Below are 21,214 nucleotides of genomic sequence, written 5' to 3'. Positions count from 1 at the left end.
CGCTGATGTTTCTATCTTTCTCTCCCTCTCCCTTTCTCTCTGAAATCAATAAAAATATATTTTTTAAAAAGGTATATGATTGTCTAACTACTATGCTGTACACCTGAAATCAATACAAAATAATAGACAGTAAACTAATTGAAAAATAAAAATGAAAAATTTAAAAACAATAATATGCTATTATAACAAATAAACAAACAAAAATAGGCTCAAAGGCCCTAGCTGGTTTTGCTCAGTGGATAGAGCATTGGCCTGCAGACTGAAGGGTCCTGGGTTTGATTCTGGTTAAGGGCACATGCCCAGGTTGAAGGCTTGATCCTACTAGGGGGTGTGCAGGAGACAGCCAATCAATGATTCTCTCTCATCATTGATGTTCTATCTCTCTCTTTCTCTCTCCCATCCTCTCTGAAATCAATAAAAATATATTTAAAACAAATAGGCTCAAAGATTAGGCAAGTGCCAATCATCTTTAAGTCAAATGCTGAGTCTGAGAACTGGCTAGCTTAAATAATGTTTACATCTTAAATTTTCTATTGGTTTCATCAAAACCATAATACAGAGTCCTACTGAAATGTTGCTAAGAAAATAAATTGACTAGGATTGCTTTAATTTATATGATTAAACTAAAGACAAAAATGTTGGAACCTTAGCATAACTTTAAATTATATATATATCTCATTTATTGAAATATAAAGATCTTCATTTACACGTTTAAAAACAAAAACATGAACGGGGACTTGCAATACATTTTGCACCGGTAGACCCTTCCTATCGAGTTAGTTCTTCTCACACATTCACCACACCACTGTTTCGGGAACACTTACGTATTTTTCTCTTTATTATTTCTAAAATATAAATTTTGGACATTCAAAAGTGCAACAGTTAATGTGCCTGTGGGGAATATCACAGTTAAAAAAATATAAACAAAGGCAGTGATACAGCTTGTCATAAATGTTTTGGCAGTATTCTCCAAGTCTATATAGAAATACATATATACATATTGATGTATAACATCATTGTATCTTACGTCCCTCTTCACAAAAATAGGACCATTTTGTTACAGGTTGGCAGACCACATTTTAAGGACATCATAGATCATTTTAAAAGTCACAAATTTTGTTTCTCAGGCCAGCTTTGATTGTCTTCATAAAAACAGAAAGCAGGAATGATTGGCAAATTTTCATCTGGGGACTTTGCAGTAGGCCATAAAGGAAACAAATCTGTGATACACTGAAAACGCTGTTTCTTTACAAAACAAAAACAACAACAAAATGCAATTACACACAAACTCCGGGGGGAGCATTTGTTAGGACTGGAACCTGCTGGTCTGAAAATCTTCTCCAGCCTGATGATGTCACACAAGACTCAACGGAGCATCAAAATGTAAAGTAGCAACAAAAGAAGGCTACACAGGAGAGCGAGTGATAAACAGAATGCTTGAGCTGTGATTCTAGAAATACAAATGTATTTCAAGTCTAATTGGCTCTACAGGACCTAGTTAGGTTTGCTTTTTAATTGGCCAATCTGGCTCAGTCTTCACGCTATGAAAAAGGTGGATAAGAAAGTTGGAGCTTGCACTGAGATTACACCAGTAGGTAGTCAAGTACCTTGTTATCGCTTTTACATCTTTCAAAGCATCACCTGTCAGGAGCGTATACAGTGATTGCAGTAATCACAGCCCATGTTTCATTCATATGGTGGCAGAGATTAAGCGGTATTGCAAAGAATGCCAATGAACCCACGCCAACCAGTTTGACAGTTTGGATTGATGTGATAATTTGTCCTCCCATCTAACCCCAAAATATCAGAAAAACTTTTCTTTTTTTCACCAAAATATTGGCCTGGTTCTAGAGACTTGGCACACGAACCTGCATCTTTTTGTACATGCATTTTGGGGCTGAGGGAAGAGGGAGTTCAGCTCCCCCATGCTGTGGGCAGCAGTGCCTTTACTTTTAGAAGACCTGCCAACCAAGATTTAGCACGGTCAGCCTCAGCAAAGACTGAAACGTTAAATTAAGGATAGCAATTGCTAGATATGTGGCATTAAGTGGCACTGACCCGAAGCCAAAGATTTCAACAGCAGCCCAGTTCCTAATTTCAAATTATTTTTTTCCCATGGCTGTTTCCTGTAACCTACGCTGGTTTTTCCAGACCCGGCTGATCAGAACAGCCAGGGTGTTTATAAAAATACAGGCTTCTGCTCCCCCAAGATTTAGTCATTCAGAATCTCTGGGACGAGGACTTACCATCAGGGGATTCTGGCTACCAGTTCCGTTTGGGAACCAAAGATCCAGATGAAGGCACACACAGCCTTCACTAAGCAATGCCTTTATGGGCTCAGAGTTTCAAACTATTTCTGCTTGGGGTAAGAGAAGAAGAAAAAGGGCTCATATTCAGGATATTCTTCTGCCTCTTTTAGGGTCTGTAGAATTTTAAAAACATATATGTTGGGATTCACCAAAGTTTTCACCAGGAATGAGTAAAATCTCTGCAAATGCCATCTTTTTGCTGATGATTATATTTTCCATAAGAAGTCATGTTAGTCATAGGCTTATGCCTTTATATTGAGAATATTTAGGATTCAAGGGTTTTGCTTATTTGTTCCAATCCCATCACTTCTGAGGGTAGTTAATTGTTTTTAGTACAATGGGTTAGGGGACCTATTTTGTACATAGGTAAAAACTCTGACTTCCTGGAAGACACTACTTTTACTTTGTTCTCTATGTTCAACTAAATTTAATCCACTAAAGCTATTACCATATTTTATAGAGAAACATATGTTATTTAATATAAATGTCAAAAACTGTCAACCTACTTAGTAAGGATTTCTTTAAAAAATTGTGCTTTCTTTGTAGGGAAAACGTGTTACATATTACACATTTAGCATTACTGATAACAGTAGTATTATTATAAACATAGATTACAATATAAAAATGAGATGTTGGGCTTCTAAATGACCCAAATCTATTAAACAAGGTTGGTTAATCATTAGCCTTTATCTCTTTAACACTAAAAAAAAAAAAAAAAAAAAAGTAAAATGCTATAGTACCAGTACCTTTTAAGGTTCAAAAGTGGTTTTGCATGTACTTCATTAGAAAGTTCAACAGCAGCTGATACCAGGTTTCAAACAGGAAGTACATGGATGGGTTGAGTGGTCGGTCTCTTCAGAGGTCCAGAGCAGATAGTTAATACAAAACTAAACACATCCTTGGTTAGAGTTATTTACATAATTACAATGCTGGAGTTTTGTTGCAACAAAACCTTGTGTATGTTGGAATCTCACCAATGCCTTGAAACACAAAGTTCGTCTTGTGTGGTCCATTATTTCCTTGTCCAACTACCTCCAAACTTCACACGCTGAGATGCTACTGAAGCATTGCAAGAGGCAACGCTGAAGAAGTTCATTTCAAAATATCCCATTCACTCACATGTAGAGGGCTCCCGGAGGCCCTGGGCTGGGAGCTTCTCTTTACACATCATCCAAGTCCTCCTCTCAAACTTTGCATTGCAATAAAGTGGTTTTCTCAATAGGATCCACGGTGGCTCCGGGAGTGGAAGGCACCCCTCGAATCCGCAAGTTAAAGGAAGCTGTCCTCCACCAGGTCTGAGGAGTCTATGCCAATGTCATCCATCATGTCGATGTCCTCAATGGTCTCGTCCTCTCTCTTGATGAAGGTGGAACTGCTGGAACCTGTCTCAATGGCACTCTCTTCAGAGGTCTGGGAGCTGGGGAAGGAAAGAAGAGGAAAGGTTACGGCCACGTACAGCCCAACCTGACCATGGTGGCGTTTCTAGGGTGGCCCCCAAAGGCAAAGGAGCTCTTCCTGCAAGACCCTTAGCATTCAAACTTGGGCTACCCAGTTGGGCAAGATTCTACCACCAAGCCAGGCAGCTACTCATCACCCATCACACTGCAATGGGCCACCTGGAAAATCAAGGTCCGCGGGTCATCTCCACACTTCAGCTTTCCTTCTCTTCTGCTAAACCTTTCATCAAAGTTGCTAATAAGCTGAGACAATGTCTACTTTCCTAACTCAATCCTCCTGGAAGAGAAAATAAGCAATGCCTTGTCAAAAGGATGGGGAAGGAAAAGCAGAGGGATGGAATCAGGGGCAGACGACAGCCAGGCCAGTCCCTTGCTCTCCCTGAAACCTCCTGAATGTGCCAACTGTGTTCTCAGGATGTCGGCCCACTGGCCTGGAATGCCTTCCTTCCCCTCCTCTTGAAGGCCAGGTGAAGGCTCTTTACTTACTAGAGTAGAGGCATAGAGGGGACATTCTAGAGGCAGAAAGTCTCAGGTCTGGAATGGTCTGCCACTTAGTAGCTATGGGACTTCACCTTAGTCACTTAACCTTGTTCCCTTAACTGTAAAATGGGATGACAATGGTGCCTGACAATATTCCTGTTTGTTAGGGTGATTAAATGAGGTAATAACCATGAAGCACTGAGCCCAGTGCCTAGAACATAATAGGTGCTCGATAAATGTTAACTGTTATTATTATTGCTAGTATTCAAACCCTCACCTAAATTTGAATAGGGCCTAGATATTAGATGATATAGGGAAATAGTTTAATTTTCTTATGGGTAATCATGCGATTGTGGTTATGTAGGAGAGAATCCTTATTCTGAAGGGATGTGTGCTAAAGTTTCAAACGATTTTGCAAGAATAAAAAATATGAGTATGTATGCATGTGAAATACTCAACACCTATTAGATAGATAGATAGATAGATAGATAGATAGATAGATAGATAGATAGATAGATAGAGCAAGCAATGTGGCAAAATGTTGACAACTGCTAAATCCAAGTGGGAAATGTATTCTCTCAATTTTTCTAGACATTTAAAACTTTTCACAAAAGTTTTGGAAAATAATCTTCCCTAAATCAGCCTGTCACGATTCCCTGTCTGTCCTTCCTTCTCTGAACTCTTGGTAGTTTGGTTCTCCTGCCTTGTTTGCTAAATGTTTATGTATGTCTTTTAGCTCTAAGCAGATTACCACCTGCTGACAGGCAGGAACGGTCTCTTCTCCTCACTGTGTGGCAGCAGCACCGCTGTATACAGAGCATCTAAACCACACTATAGGCTGGTCAGCCAGAAGGAGGAGGCTCACACACACCACACAGGGGCTCAGCCCGGTTGGCTGTTTCCTGCCTGTCAGCCCAGCCTGATTCCTCAGCCTCTGTCCCCCCCCTCTCTCCATATCATTTCCAAGCAGAGAACCGAGCCTGGCCCAGCAGAAACCTCTGGGGAACGGTTTGCTGTCCTGCACCCCAAGGCCCCTGTGGCCTGGCGAGCACTTAAAACCAATGGGGCTACTGGACTGAAGTTTCCCTTCACAGCCCCACAGATTGGGCCCTTTCCTATGGTGAGCTTTTGCCTCGGTGACTAGTTTATATTCCACCCCACGCCCCCACTTACACCCTGGTCCTGGAACCTCACTGGGAACCCCAGCCCACTTGACTAACCATCTAGTCCTGACATCCCCTCTTCCCTGGCAGGCCAGAGTGTTCCTGGGCCTTGACAATGACTAGGGGCCTGAATCACCCCTTGGCTATTGACCCAACTCAGCTGGGGCGTGCAATTATGACACTTTCTTGGATGCTGTGATTTGGACTGCTGGCCCCCTCCTTGAGGGCAAGTTCCACAGACAGTCTGTCTCCCTGGAACTGGCCCTCCTGGGCCTGGCATGCTCCTCTCTCTGAAAGGCCATCTCCCAGAGAGAAGGAAGAGGTGTGGGCACAGAAGCGAACTCCCACAGAAACTCAGCACCAGACCATCCCTGCTGCTCCCCAGGCTTCACGGTGGGTCCTAGAGCTGATGACTGGGATTACACCTGGCTCCCAAGCCACAGTGCCCGTCTTACAGCCCAGGACCTGGCTCCCAACAGCCTCTGACCAGAAGTCTCTACAGCAAGGCCCTGTCTTCCTCCTGCCCTCTCCTCTCCTGAGGCCAAGCATCCTGAGCCTAAGGAGAAGGTTCCTCAGGACACCACGCTGACCCTGCCTGCCTAAACCCAGAGCACCCCAGCTCAAGGATCGCCTCTCTTTTACCGGCTGAATTGTGCACCCCTCTCCAATTCATATGTTGAATTTGAAATCTTAATATGACTGTATTGGGAAATAGAACCTTTAAAGAGGTAATTAAAGTTAAATGAGGTTATGAAAGTAAGGCCTAATTCAATAGAACTAGTGTTCTTATAAGAAGAGGACAAAACACCAGTGGTACTTGCACCCAGAAAAAGACACAAGAAGCCTTGGCCAGTGTGGCTCAGTGGTTGGAGCATCAACTCGTGCACCGTAGGGTCTCGAGTTCAATTCCTGGTCAAGGGCGCATACCTGGGTTGTGGGTTCTCTCCCTGCCCCTGGTCAGGGTGTATGTGGGAGATAACCTGTCGATGTGTCTCTCTCACATCGATGTTTCTCTTTTTCTCTCTCCCTACCCTTCCACTCTCTCTGAAAAGCAATGGCAAAAAAATATCCTCAAGTGAGGATAAAAAAAGAAAGGAAGAAAGGAAGAAAAAGACACAAGAAGAAGGTGGCCATGTGCAATCCAAGGTGAGAGGCCTCAGGAGGAACCAAGCCTGTCAACACTTTGATCTTAAACTTCCATCCTCCAGAACAGCGAGAAAATAAATTTCTGTTGATTCAGCCCCCAGTCTGTGGTACTGTGTTATGGGCCACCTGAGCTGACACCATGCTCAGCCCACTGTCAGGACCAGAGTCTCATCGGACCTTGTGTAGTCATTTGGGACTCAATCTGCGTGACTCAAAGGAGACCAAATGTGTCACCCTAGCAGACGTTCTCATTATCTAATGCGACCAATACCTAGCAACTAGAATCGTTCTCTCTGTCAGATATGTGTCAAGTTCTGCAGTCTAGCCTCCTCTATCCCTAGAAAAATTCTGGGGACACCTTTCTTATGTTATTTATTTATCTCAATGTGACTTTCTAACTTTATTTAGATGCAGAATCCTTTTTACAACAGAAATATTATTCAGAGTCCCCAAACACACAGGAACCAAATAGATGACTGAGCTGGGAGTGTGCCGAGGCCCCCTGCTCAGCCTTCCCCCACCCCTGAGAGTTCTACCACAGATCCCCAAAACTTGGACAAACACTGCTTGCTAAAGGAATGTAAACACATTTTGTCCTGAGCAAAGGACAAGTAGAACAGTAAGTCAGACAGACCACTTTGCCCCATCTCCAAATCTCATTTAAATCACACATTCCAAAATCATAACAAAACCTGTTCTTTTAAAATTACCTGTGCACGCAAATAAGCAAGGGGTATCTAAGCCTCATACCCCAGCTGGCTGGGAGCGGTCACAGTCATAAGCCTCCCAGATAGTAATGCCTGTGCTTCAGTAATTGTATGTAGTCAACTGAGTGAGGAAGAAGGGACAATATTGCGAAGAAAGAGGGGAAAAAAGGAGACTCATAGCAACTTGGACCTTGGACAAGGGGCCACCATCACCTTCTCCTGCCTCTGCTCAGAGGCCGTGCAGAGAGAGCGTGGTTGGGGCATTCCACCTGGGCTGTGTAAACCAACGGTTCTAGTCCTGGCTGTGCATTTGCATCAATTGGTAGTAAAGTAATGGGTCTAGGGGAGGATCACCAATGGCTGCTAGTGTCACAAAAGGGGACACATCTGGACAGTAGGCACCTCCCGACAGAAGTACACAGCACCTTCGCTGAAGCATACTCGCTTCAAAATCTAACCTGAGCTAGATCAAGTCTCAAGACGAGCTACCAGTTTACAACAGAAATCTGAGGCAGAAGCACATGGTAAAATACACTACAGGATGCAATCAGCAACATTTTGAATGTGAGAATTCTACAGGCAAAGGCTCTGGTTTCTTCACAAATAACATGCTAGGGGCAAAGAGAGGCAGGACAAACCCAGAGACATAGCCACTGTGTGACTCTTATTTGGGTCTTGAATAAAACAAACCAAATGTAAAATAATATTTGTGAGGGGATCAAAGAAATGGGAATACTAACTTGATATTAATTTATTGTCAATTTGGGGGGTGAGATAATGATATTATAGTTATTTTAATAACTATAGTTATTTTTAGAGATGGAGCCTTTATCATTAAGAATCCATATTGGAATATTTGTGGATGAAATGATATGATGTCTAGGATGTGCTTCAAAACACTCTAGAGGGGGCAGAGGTGGAGGAATAGACACAGCCAGGCATGCAGACTGGCCATGAGGTCGTAAACATTGAAGGGAAGTGATGGATACCTGACAGTTCACAATACTGTTTGAATTGTGCATTTTAGAACTCTTCCATAATACAAAGTTAAAAAGAAAACACAGCCCTGACCGGGTTGGCTCAGTGGATAGAGCGTCGGCCTGCGGACTGAAAGGACCCAGGTTCGATTCCGGTCAAGGGCATGTACCTGGGTTGCGGGCACATCCCCAGTAGGGAGTGTGCAGGAGGCAGCTGATCGATGTTTCTCTCTCATCAACGTTCCTAACTCTCTATCCCTCTCCCTTCCTCTCTGTAAAAAATCAATAAAATATATTAAAAAAAGAAAACACAAACCAGCCAGAGCACACTTGAGCCCCACTCCCAGAGATTCTAAGTCTTTGGTCTGGGTGAGGCTTGTATATCAGTATTTTTAAAAATCTCCCCAGGTGATTCCAACTGGCAGCTAGAGTTATAAAGCACTGATGTGGCGTCGAATAGCCCAGTCTAGCCTCTCTCGCCTTTCTGGGTGACTAATTAAGGAAACAGCAGAAGAGGCCTATAGCATCTCAATAATCTCAGTTGCTGTGTAAGTTTGATCAAATTACCTGAGGGTTTAGGTCAAAGATTCTCCACTGGGGAAGCACATCCTTCCCTGCCCTACACCTCCCCCAGCCCCAGGGGGCACATATTAGGATCTAATGGAAGTGTTTTCAAAACTGGGGAGGTTCTATATCCCTTGATCCCCTAAAACAGATTCACCACCGGGAGCCTGATCATCTGGGCAACAGCTCCTGTATTCAGGTGTGCCGGGGCAGGGGCTGGGGCAGGGGCAGGGGCAGAAGCAGGGACAAGGGCAGGGAGAGCGCTGCTGGAAGCTGAGGCCACACCCTCATCTACCTGTGTCTGTTCCTCTTGCCCAGGTCTTCCTCCTCAGGAATGGGGTCGATGTCAGGCAGAGGGATGATGTAGCCGCTGTCAGCACTCAGCCTCTGCTCGTCCAGGCCACCCTCCCAGTCCTTCAGCTTGTCCTCCTCGTTTTTGTAGGTGACGCCAATGTAGGCGTGGTCAGCATCCACGCGCATGCGCGCCACAGCAGGATGGTCGCTCTTCAGGAAATCCAGGTGAACCTTTTCATAGCTCTGCAAACATTCATTTCACATCCTTACTCTGGTGTTACTGACCAAACTGCAGGTATGTATTTATTAGTTTTAACTGTCCGTGTTTCCAAATTACCTTACAGATGAGGGATTTAGACAACGGAAGGAGAGTCAGGTGTCAACTGTCCCCAGGGATGAGGGACATGAAAAAAGGGCCACCACCTCTCATGACCACATCAACATTACAACTAAATTATAGAACAATCAACCTGGAGACTAGCTGGAAAGAGGTCCTATAACTAAGGATACAAGGAAGAAGCCGTGTAGGAGGGGCACAGATATGAAACAGGCTGGCCTCACACCCATGCGTGGTGGTTTCAAAGCAGGAGGGATATCTCAGCTGTGGAGGGTCCTCCTGAGAAGCAAGGGGTCCCAGCCCAACCCTGGGCTCCCCAGCCCAGAGCACCAGTGCTGGGAAGAGGAGCCCCCATAACATCCAGCGTGAAAATCAGCAGGGATTCCATTTATCTGGGCGAGATGGAAGGCTGCTAGAAACCCAGGTTCCTCTTAAAGGGCCCACACACTCACACAGACTTAGTTTCAGGGCTATGGAATCAGCATTATTTTCAATAGCCAAGACATGGAAGCAACCTAAGTGCCCCACTACAATTGGATAAATGTGATATATATATGCACACACATACATACATACACACACACATACATACATACACACACACATACATACAATGATTATTTGGCTATAAAAAAAAAGAATGAAATCTTTCCATTTGTGACAGCATGGGTGAATCTAGTGGGTATTATGTTAAGTGAAATAAGTCAAACAGAAAAAGACAAATGCCATATGATTTCACTTATATCTAAAGAACAAATAAATGAACAAGCAAAACAGACTCATAGATAGAATAAAAGGTGAAGTACAAATTGGCAGTTACAAAATAGTCCTGATGATGTGAAGTACAGTATAGGGGAAACAGTCAATGTAATGACTATGCATCGTGCCAGGTGGGTACTAGGCTTATGGAGGGATCATCTCATAAATTATATAAATGTCTAACCACTATGATATACACCTGAAACTAATATAAAATGTCAACTGTAATTGAAAAAATTTAAGGGAAAATAAAGGGCCACCAATGGCAGAAATCTCCTGCTGGCAGGTCTGAAAGCCCCTTGTCTGAGTCAGTAGCTGTGACTGTGTCCGTCCCCACAAACACCCCCTCTCTGGGACTAGCATGGACACTCTGACTCATCACATCCATACTCTCTCCACGGCTTGAATGGGTCCTGATAAGAGGTGACAAAGACTTCCACAGGGAGCGCCATCCCTGAAGCCATCCCTAATCATTGAAGAAATCTAACTCAAAACTTGGGAACTTAGATCTAAAAACATCCTTATTTCAACACTAGTTCCAGTCTATTTCCACCAACATATCTTTACCGACTGGAGCATCTTTGACCTATAATAAATTCCCTTCTGGTTCCCCAGTGCCTCATTTAGGGGACTTGCCATGGGCAGTGAGATAAAGCAATAGATAAAAGTATTTCACTTCCAGGTCAGTATGCAGCCTCCTATCACTGCCCCTCCTTGAGAAGGAGAAAGAGAAGCAAAAAAGTATGGAAAGTCGATATGGTGACTAATCTGAATCTAAGAAATCCAGTTTATTTTACATGTGTGCCTGGGTTTCCTTCTCAGCATCTCAGCAGAAAGTTGTTTCACTCATTAACATATCCTGCTTGGTTCCATGAAATTACATTTGTTCCTTTGAACAATGTTTCCTATTCCACACAAAAACCAGCTGGAGCCACAGATAACAGCTGAGGTTGCTCCTTCCAGTCAGCTGGCAAAAGCCAATTCTGCATGGATTTCAGTGCATTCAAATTAGCACTGTAATGGCTGTGGATGCCCTGAGACTAACTGCACAGTAGCTTCAGATACCCAAACATCTGGAGAGTAAAGTGCTTACAGGTGTTGCACCCTTAAGATGAAAGGGGAGCCCTGCAGGAAGAGGAGGGTTTTCATTCACCATGGCAACCAGGGCCCTGGGGAGCACTCATTGAAACCCCGGCCACTGGATCACATAATCTTTCTCCTTTGAAATGTTCCTTTAAAACAGTGGGGAACAGTGCTGCTCGCTCACTCACTACCAGCGTTTGTCTTTTCCCTTTGCTCATTCCTTTCCACCCATCCTAAGGGGCCCAGACAAACCTTTCCATTTTAAAATAATTTTTTCTTTTTCAATTACAGCTGACAGACAATGTTACATGAGCTTCAGGTATGCAACATAGTGATTAGACATTTATATAACTTATAAAGTGATCAACCCAATACGGCTAGCACCCATGTGACACCATACCTAGTTATTACAATATTCCCTATCCTGTACTCTCCATCCCTGCGGCTGTTTTTATATCTGGTAATTTGCACACCTTAATCCCTTCCCCTTTTCTACCCAGTCCTTCAACTGGCAACCATCAAAATGTTTTCTGAATCTATGAGTTTACTTCTGTTTTTGTTTATTTTGTTGTTGTTGTTTAATTTCACATACAAGTGAAACATACGCCATTTGTCTTTCTCTGTCTTACTTATTTCACTTAGCATAGTGCCCTCTAGGTGCATCCATGGTGTCCCACAGACAAACCTTTTTATACTGTCCAGGCAGCAGGTTCTCCACAATCTCTCTCAGGTGGTAAAAGGAGGGTCTCTTCTCCGGCTCACTGTTCCAGCACTTCACCATGATCTCGTAGCTGGAGGAGCAGAGAACACATCATGAGCATAGGGAGGAGCAGCAGGTACCCCTCCCCCGTCACACACACACACACACACACACACACACACACAGGCCCACTGGGCATGAACACAAGGCCCACGGGATGGAGAGAGGCTCACATTTCACTGGTGGCGTGGTCAGGCTTGGCCATCCGGTACCCACTCTTGATCTTATTATAGAAAGTAGAATCCACCATCATGCCAGGGTAGGGTGTGCCACCTGAAAGCCAAAAAAGAAAGGAACCGGGATTAACAAGTGTGTGGTATGTTCTTGAAACAGTTGGGATGATACAGCAGCTTTAGAAAACATTTGGGGATTCCCCACCATTAAGTGCTGGTTCTACCAAGAAAATGAAGTGTTATCTCCCTGCCCAAATCTTAAATTTTAGCAAGACTTCTAGGTTGGTCAAGTCCAGAACCCCTAGGCAAAAATTCTATGTCTCTTAAAAAAAGCTCAAAAGTGCTTTTCAATGGCTCTGACTACTGGATCTATACATACAAAGCAAAATAGAAAAGCAAAAGAATCATGAAGGCCACAATGAGTCATTTTCACCAGAAATGTTCAAAAAGATGAAAGCCAAAGTCAAAATTGGGCCTTGAAATACTGAGATAATTCTCTGCTTTTAACAGACTACGCACACTGGGATGATCCACAGTGGCATCACATCCAAGGAGGGAGAACTAAGAAAAAGGGGGCCAGTGCTATCATAGCAGAGTAACAGTAAATTCACATGTTTATGGCCAAGGCCAGGTCAAGTTTAGTCTCCTCTCTAAAGCCTTCCAAAACCACTCTAGGGCTCCTTGCTCCTTTCTCAGGACTTCCCGTAGGATTTTAAATCAGGACCCAACAGTTTATCACTAAGTGTGTGAGTCTTGGCTCCCTGGATGAACTGTCTGGAGGTCAAGGTGGTGAATCACCCCTCTCTGAGAGCCCTCACCTGGCAGCAGGGGGACCAGTGTTGTTCAGCAGGTGGTCACTGACTGACTGACCAAGCAACTAGGTTTCTCTCCTCCACAGTGATAACCAGGAAGGGGAGCCACACCACCTTCCACCTGAGCATCTAGCACCATGATGTGAGGGAGTGACAACTCTCTACTGGTGAACCCACTTATCCCAAAGCCCAAGGTGAAAAAGCAGCTGATGAGTGGGTGTCATCAGGAGCATTTCCACTGGGAGAAAGTCACTCTGCCATAGCCCAAAAAAGAGGAGGGGGAAAGGCCAGGGGTGAGGGCACAGCTTCCCAAGACCACCATCTCATCGTGCATGGGCACACACCAGACGTCACACATGCACAATGTGCCATCTAAATCGGCTGCAGTGTGCTTGACTCACACCAGGTGTCTTAACAGTGATTACATCCCAGAGCTTGGAGAAACACAGCGTTTCCCCTCCAGTGTTGTTCTAGAACAGCCCAAACAAATAGAGATGTCAGGCACATACCCAGGGAAAAGATCTCCCAGAGCAGAATGCCGTAAGACCAGACGTCACTCAGCGTGGTGTAGAGGTTGTCGAAGATGCTCTCAGGAGCCATCCACTTCACAGGGAGGAAGGTCTGCAGGGAAGGAGGAAGGATATTAAACCCAGCGTATGCACCGATATCTACAGCAGCAGAGATAGGAAAAGGTTCTCTTTCTATTGGGCTTAGAATAACTTGCACTAATAACATTGGCCCACATGAGCGTCCTCTGTGTGTGCGATTCGCTGCTGTACTCCTGGCACTCAGAAGAGTCCCTGGCACCTGGTGGGTGCTCAATAAAAATTTGACGAATGATGGGCAGTCAGTTTGGCCTCTTATGTCCTTCCAAAGAATAACATCCAAAAATATTTAAGTGTGAGCCCTGAATGGACCTGTCCCCTATTTTCAAGTGTTCCAAGGAACAAAATTAAGAAGACCCAGGGATCTGAGAGCCAAGTACATTTTTGAACTTGAAGAAACACTACAAAGAGTCTGACATAATGATAATTTTGCAGCCTCTTTTGTGAGGTTGTCCAACCTTCTGTGTATATACCAAACTGGTCAGATGTATCGAGTAGCCACACTAGCATCCTTCAGCCCCCTAAAATCGCTGGGGAGATAACAGACTCATAACCTTCCTGAACAGACCTTGACTCCACCAAAGTCCTGTCCCCAGCTACTCCATCCACTTAGAGGTGCAGGGGATGGATGGGCAGAAAGGTTCAAGTGTAAGATAGAATGACTCTCTTTAGGGAAACTGTGCCTCTAAGATATATCAAAATGGTTAAGATAAAACCCAAATGGTTTTAACAGTTTAGGAGTCATAGATGCCATTTGAGAAAAGATTGAGATGCTCTCCTTAGAACTGCATGCAAGGACACATGTGTGCACAATGTACACATTAATAACTAACACTTACTGGGTGCTTATATGTGCCAGGCACTGTCCTAAGCATTTTACATGAATTCACTGATTCAATCCCCCTCAGCAATGCAGGAGATAGGTATTATTGTCACTTCCCTGCTACAGACAGGGAAAGTGAGGCACAGAACAGTCAAATAACTTGCCCCAAATGCCAGTAAGTGCTGGAGTGGGGGGTTCACACCCAGGGCGTCGACTGCAGGGCCTGTGCTTTTCATACAAATCCTGAGCCCCTTCATGGGACTTATAGACTCCATGTTGAAATTATGGGCACCCAAATGGCTGGAAGCAACACCTGATTTCAGAGATGCAAGTGAGGGAGGGTGAGCATGCCAAATGGGGCGATGGGGAGAGCACTTACGCTGCCTTTCGATACGTAGTTCGAGTCATGCATGATGTCTCTGGCCAGGCCAAAGTCGCAGATCTTCACGATTTTCCCTTGTGCCAGGAGGACGTTGCGAGCAGCCAGGTCCCGGTGGACACACTGCACAGAAAGAGAAGAAATGGTGTCGGTGTCAACCCATCCGCCCCTAGACAGCATCACCCCTGCAAGACTGGCCGTTTCAGGGTGGCGCGGAGCTGCCTGGTGCACCTCGGAGAGGCTGTTCTGGCATAAAGAGCTCACCTCCAGGCTCCCATCCCAACCGCTCCCAAGAGCAAGAAAGCGCTGGAGAAAAGCAGACACCTGGTGATGTCGGATTCCCACTCTGCTCTGGGGAAGAGAGGAGAGCAGCAGCCATTGCTACTGGCCTCTCCAAGACCTATCTTCCCCGTGCACCTCACTCAGACCTGCGGCCTGGGTCCAAAAAGGCCCTGTCCTGTGAACACACTTACATTCTTTGAAGCCAAAAACTCCATTCCTCGAGCAACTTGATAGGTGAAGCTCAGCAAATCCAACAAAGTCAGGCCTTCCGCGTTATCATCCGAAAGGAGGTTTTTGACTTCTGAGTCTGCAGACAAGGAATGGAGAGTGTTGGTGCTGGCACGAAACTTCGCCCTCTGCTGCTCCCACGGGCTTGTCCAAAGAACATGTAAAATGATTTTCTTTTTCTTCTGTTTTCTTTTTAAATTTCAATCACAGTTTATATTTAATATTATTTTGTATTAATTTCAGCTGTACAGCATAGTGGTTAGACAATCGTGTACTTTACAAAGTGATCCCCCTGATATTTCCAGTACCCATCTGACACCATACACAGTTATTACAATATTATTGACTATATTGCCTATGCTGTCCTTTATATTCTCATAAAAGGATTTTCTTATAGAGTTTCTAGACCTTACAGGTGGGTATCTAACTTATGCAAATTCTAGACAAAATACTTTGGAATTTAGGAATGAGCTTTTCGATGGAAGTGAACATCTGTTAGGAACTTGACTAACAGGACTAGACTAAAGATATGAATATAGTCAGACATGATTAAAATATATGTTACATATTTAAGGCTAATGACTAAAATGAAATAACTGTAGATTTAAAACAAAAAATAAATACTATGCAAAGGCTCTATCTTTAAAAACAAATATATCAACAGCAACACATATCTGGTTAAAAATATTATATCTGAGATATATATCTCCATAAGAGAACCAATCTAATAGGTTCTCACACATATTTTGTTGTTTGCCTCCCAAACTTTTTATAACCTCAGCAAATCACCTCAGCCACCAATAAAACAAACACACACACTAAAATCTTCCATAATGAATACACATGTGAGCCTTTTGAAAAATATCTTCTAGGAATTGCTTTTTTTTTTTTTTTTTTCCTTTTTAAAGCCACCTTCATAGTACTTGGTTTATTTGGTGAATATAGCCAACCAGTCAGGCTAGAGGTAGCAATCTTAAAGATCAGTGCCAGTGACTTTGCATTTAATTCCCTTTGTAACTTGTCCACTTTCCCTGGTTAGTCCCATCTGGACCGGTCCCAGGGTTTTCGAGGAAGGAGGCAATCTAGGCCAACAGTTCTCAGTTCTCTCTGAAAATGTTCAGGCAGTGAAGAGTAGCTGCAGCCATTCACACTTTTCCAGCCAGCTAGGGGCAGGCCAGGAAGCAGCGGCCTGCCTGCCAACAGGGCCCGGGCTGAGCATGAATCAGGTTCCCCTGACATCTGGAGCCAGGTCCAGCCTGGGAAGCAATGTAAACTATTTTTAACAATGCAGGAGTGGAGAGGAAGCGCTGATTCCGACAGCCCTCACTGGCTCATCTTTAAAAAGGGCTTGGAAGTTTACCCATTTGGCAATGGGGGAATGAATGGAACTTGGAACTGCAGCAATGGAAAATATCATTGTGTACTGAGTGAGCTTTGCAAAATGAGCACATTCTTGTCATAATGGATTGTACCTTTCACTTAAGAACTCTGAAAGCATTCAGAGCATGTTAGTGGTTTTCAAAACAATTTCCATAGCAGCTCAATGTTTTGTGTGTTTTTTGCATTGACCAATGGGAGGGCTCAGACTCAATAATACAAGATCACAGGACAAGTCAACATCAGGCCCATCTCGTAGCCTCCTCTGCCTGTGATTAGACTAGAACCCTGGAGGGGCCACCCCAGCAGATGTGAGGTGGTCCATCTGGTCTGGGCATGGCTAGGCTCCCTGGAGTTTATAAATCAATTCAACCCTGCCACGTGCCCATCTGTTTTGAAACAGACAGATCTTCCTTCAAACATTCAGCAGAAATACCCAATGCCCTTGTCAGAAAAATATAACCTCAAACTGTCCACTTTCCAGTTTCTATCACAAATGGGATATTAGCAAAGCTAAAAGCAAGGGCTATTGAACCCATGGATATCAGAGACTTATATAATTAAATTTTTAAAATAATATTAGGAACCAATATAAGATTGCTAGCTTTTAATTTTGCCAAGTAAGGGCATTGAAAAAAAAAAAGATCAATATCACCATACGTATGTTAAAAGAGAGAGAGAGAGAGAGAGAGAGAGAGAGAGAGAGAGACATGTTAACACCAAGAAAGATCATTATATCAGAATAAACAGTCTTTAAATGATTATATTTAAAGTCTAGAAAATTCATTACATTAGGTCAGTCTATTCTTTTCTTTCCAATGTCACAGGCTGGGCTGGGCAGACCTACATTTAAGGACCACGTGGCCTGGCAGTTCTACTTACTAGGCCTGCTCACCTTCTTCCGAGTAGTTTAAATATCACATTGAACCCCTGGAAGAGCACAACGCCAAAGAGTCAGCACAGACACTTTTACCTAACACAGACTTCTTCTTGTATGAGGCTGGGCGGTCATACAGCGATCTCTGGATGTCTGAGTATTTAGAAACCTCTTTCCTTTCCAGCATGGGGACGTACTGTGTGGTGTCAGCTTGCTTCATGTCCATGTAGTCACCATTGTTTTCAAAAGATAAAACAACATAACTGTCAAAACAGAAAAAAAACCTTATCCAGAGGCCCTCGAGAGTGGAACATTCAACATTCAGTCATCGATGTGCAGGTGCCTACAGTCTGCAAGGCAGTGTGGTCGGCATGGGAGCAGCAGGGGAGGGTAAAAGCAAACCCATCTGCACCCTCCACGTGGGATAGTCTAGGCAGGGACGGGAGCATTAATCAATAATCACACAAATACACAAACCATCTCAACTCAGGTGTGCCTGTCTTTATTCTGTTTTTCACTCCACAGGTCATAAGCCTATGCCAGTGGTCGGCAAACTCATTAGTCAACAGAGCCAAATATCAATAGTACAACGATTGAAATTTCTTTTGAGCGCCAAATTTTTTAAACTTACACTATATAGGTAGGTACATTGTTATTAACTTAATTAGGGTACTCCTAAGACTTAAGAAGAGCCACACTCAAGGGGCCAAAGAGCCGCATGTGGCTCGCGAGCCGCAGTTTGCCGACCGCGGGCTATGCCATGTGACCATGTGGCTTGGGCGGACAATCCCACTACTCAATAAATTTAGCACCAATTTGGTGTCCATCGAGTAATTTAATATGAAGTGAACTCACTGTACTTCCTGATGTTATAAAACTTCCAATCTACAGAGATCTTTATAGCCACTTGTGGGTTTCTGCAGTGGGGATCACTGTCATTGGTTTGATTTATAGGCCCAGGTTCAGCAAGGACCAGCATCTTACGCTTTGAAATCCTCAGTGTCTCTCAAAATGCGAGCCCTGAGGCATCCCTGGCCAGTGCTGCCTTTGATAGGTGTTCAGTGGACCACATACAAACAGGATAATGGCTCCCAGAACAATTCCAACTCCTTGCTTTCATTCAGACCTATCAGCAAGGCTCCCCATATGACATCCTGATCCAAAACACCTGCAGATATCCTGTATCTATCGGCACTGTGTCACGGGTGATGGGCTCTAAGTCTTGCTACCTCCGGGCACAGAGCCTGCAGACATGGAGTTGGTCAGGACATGGGTTCTCTCCATTGGTGAGGCTCCTAAAACAATGATTCACAGCAACTCACCTCCGTGTGCTTTCATCGGTAGGATTTAATCCGAAGATGTCCAGCTCTTTCTTTGGCTTCTCTGGGTGGTGGCTCAGGAAGCTGTCCCTATTCTTATGCAAGTAGTTGACCAAATCCCCATAGAAGCAGTATTCAGTGATGATGTAAATGGGGCCTGTGGGGACCAAAAATGGTTAGGAGATGGGTATGAAAATGAAGAACAGATAAGCCGTGAATGGCTATGATTGCACTGGCAAGAGATGCTGCTCAAAAACAATGAGCTTTCATCGATTCAGTGGAACCCACTCCACTCCATTCAAGAGATTGATATTCGCTGGCATGGTTGGAGATACAGAGTGTGGGCTTAGAAAGCTGGGTTCGATCGCTTTCACAGTCAGAGGTGTTCTATGAAAACCCGCCCGCCCAGGCCAGGAAGCCTACCTGACTTGGTACAGGCGCCCAGCAGGTTGACAATGTTTAAATGCGGCCCCAGGTGGGTCATTATCTTCAGTTCAGACATGAGAGCTTGTTTTTCACTGGATCTGGCTGTGGCTGTTGAAGAAAAACATCACTTATCAGTTCTGAGCCACCTACTTCCCTGAAAAAGCCAAAAATGTGGCTCATCCTGTGCTTGGATATTACTTTGTTGACCAAGAGTCTAAAAGAGAAAGAGAGAGTGCCTTGGTCTAGATTCTAATACCAGATCCCCAGTCTTTAGGGCAGGAGTGGGGAACCATTTTCTGCCAAGGACCATTTGGATATTTATAAACATCATTTGCGGGCCATGCAAAATTACCAACTTAAAAATTAGCCTGCTATGCCCTAACCGGTTTGGCTCAGTGGATAGAGCATCAGCCTGTGGACTGAAAAGTCCCAGTTTTGATTCCAGTCAAGGGCATGTACCTTAGTTGAGGGCACATCCCCAGTGGGGGGTGTGCAGGAGGCAGCTGATCGATGTTTCTCTCTCATCGATGTTTCTGACTCTCTATCCCTCTCCCTTCCTCTCTGTAAAAAATCAATAAAATATATTTTTAAAAAATTAGCCTGCTATATTTGATCAAACATTTAATTAACTCAGCCCTAATGCCTTGGCAGGGCCAGACCAAATGATTTTGCGGGCCTTATACGGCCAGAGAGCCGAGCCGGACATCCCCTACCCCTGCTTTAGGGTAAAAAGAAGTCATTGAAAGTAACAACTCTTGATTTTCCAACACACAGACAACAAAAGCAATGTACATAAATCTAATTGACAAAAGAGTCTAAATACACATAAAGCCTAGAGTCCAAAGAACCAAGATCCAGTCCTAAATTTCGCATTTACTCGTTCTGTGATTTGGAGCAGATCATTTAATATCTCCATGTGCAAAACAACCCCCAGGAAGGGACACTTACGTTTAAGCATCTTCACTGCTACTTTCATGACCGGTTGGGACCGGCTTAATCCGTAGGCAGTTCCTTCAACCACCTTCCCAAAAGCACCAGATCCCAGTATACGACCTGTGGGCAACCAGAACCATTAACACACGCAGACGTCAGGCGGCTCGTCAGCTTTATTTACCACAGCCAGCGCCCGTGGGCGCACAGCTGGGTGGTGTTTCCCTGCACAGAGTAAGCATAATGATTCCTCCAAGTCATCATGTCAAGGCCAGAATTCAGCCCACAGGGAAGGAAATTAGTATAATTGCTTTTGTCAAGTAACATTTGCAAGGGAAAGGAAAACAGACGGGAGAAGGGAGGCTGCAGCCCTCCCCGGTGGGAGCACTCTGTCCACCCGCTCCTGTGCTGAGCGAGACCGCGGCTCCATTGCACTTGTTTTCTGTGGCTCCTACCCAAACCCCTGGGTTCTCTGCCCTTCTATTTTCCACATGCAAACCGAGGCATCTTTTTTGCATCAGTAAGTCCTTACCCACTGGAAATACTTCAGTATTAAAGATGCCCCTGACTACCGTGAGTGGCGAAGTGAACTATAGGCTGTCCCCCTGGCTGCCTGTTTGTCAGAAGGACCAGGAACCGCACAGGTAAACCTGCACGGGAGCCCAACACTTTGCTGCACGTTGGGAGACACAAAAAGAAATGGAAGCTGTCGCCCCCACTCTTAAAGAGCTCACAGTCTAAAAGGGATGCTTCTCAGAGTGGGTAGTCTCCGCACATAGAGCCAAGCCTGGTTAAGACTCAGCTCTGGCCGAAACCGGTTTGGGTCAGTGGATAGAGCGTCAGCCTGCGGACTGAAATGTCCCAGGTTCGATTCCGGTCAAGGGCATGTACCTGGGTTGCGGACACTTCCCCAGTGGGGGATGTGCAGGAGGCGGCTGATCGATGTT

The 21,214-nt window shown here is 44.5% G+C and overlaps 1 protein-coding gene across 5 annotated transcripts in view; it reads right to left on the bottom strand.

Annotated features, from left to right (window-relative positions):
- Positions 1–652: 652 nt before the first annotated feature.
- PDGFRA (platelet derived growth factor receptor alpha) overlaps positions 653–21,214 on the bottom strand; it is a 44,786-nt gene continuing 24,224 nt past the window's right edge. For 4 of the 5 annotated variants that reach the window (XM_036333837.1, XM_036333833.1, XM_036333841.1 and 1 more), the window contains exons 13-23: positions 20,286–20,390; positions 19,335–19,445; positions 18,915–19,068; positions 17,689–17,855; positions 15,302–15,417; positions 14,829–14,951; positions 13,531–13,642; positions 12,210–12,309; positions 11,962–12,067; positions 9,099–9,340; positions 3,579–3,726 (exon numbers count right to left, since the gene is read on the bottom strand). In XM_036333837.1, the coding sequence (XP_036189730.1) occupies positions 3,579–3,726; positions 9,099–9,340; positions 11,962–12,067; positions 12,210–12,309; positions 13,531–13,642; positions 14,829–14,951; positions 15,302–15,417; positions 17,689–17,855; positions 18,915–19,068; positions 19,335–19,445; positions 20,286–20,390 (1,484 nt within the window). Of the gene's footprint in view, positions 3,727–9,098; positions 9,341–11,961; positions 12,068–12,209; positions 12,310–13,530; positions 13,643–14,828; positions 14,952–15,301; positions 15,418–17,688; positions 17,856–18,914; positions 19,069–19,334; positions 19,446–20,285; positions 20,391–21,214 lie in introns of all 5 variants that reach the window. The other variant, XM_036333829.1, reaches the window with a different exon arrangement.

Source organism: Myotis myotis, unplaced genomic scaffold (assembly GCF_014108235.1).
Source record: "Myotis myotis isolate mMyoMyo1 unplaced genomic scaffold, mMyoMyo1.p scaffold_m19_p_1, whole genome shotgun sequence".
NCBI classification, from domain to species: Eukaryota; Metazoa; Chordata; class Mammalia; order Chiroptera; family Vespertilionidae; genus Myotis; species Myotis myotis.
Note: the sequence above shows the minus strand (reverse complement) of the source record. Positions and strands in the feature narration are given on the sequence as shown.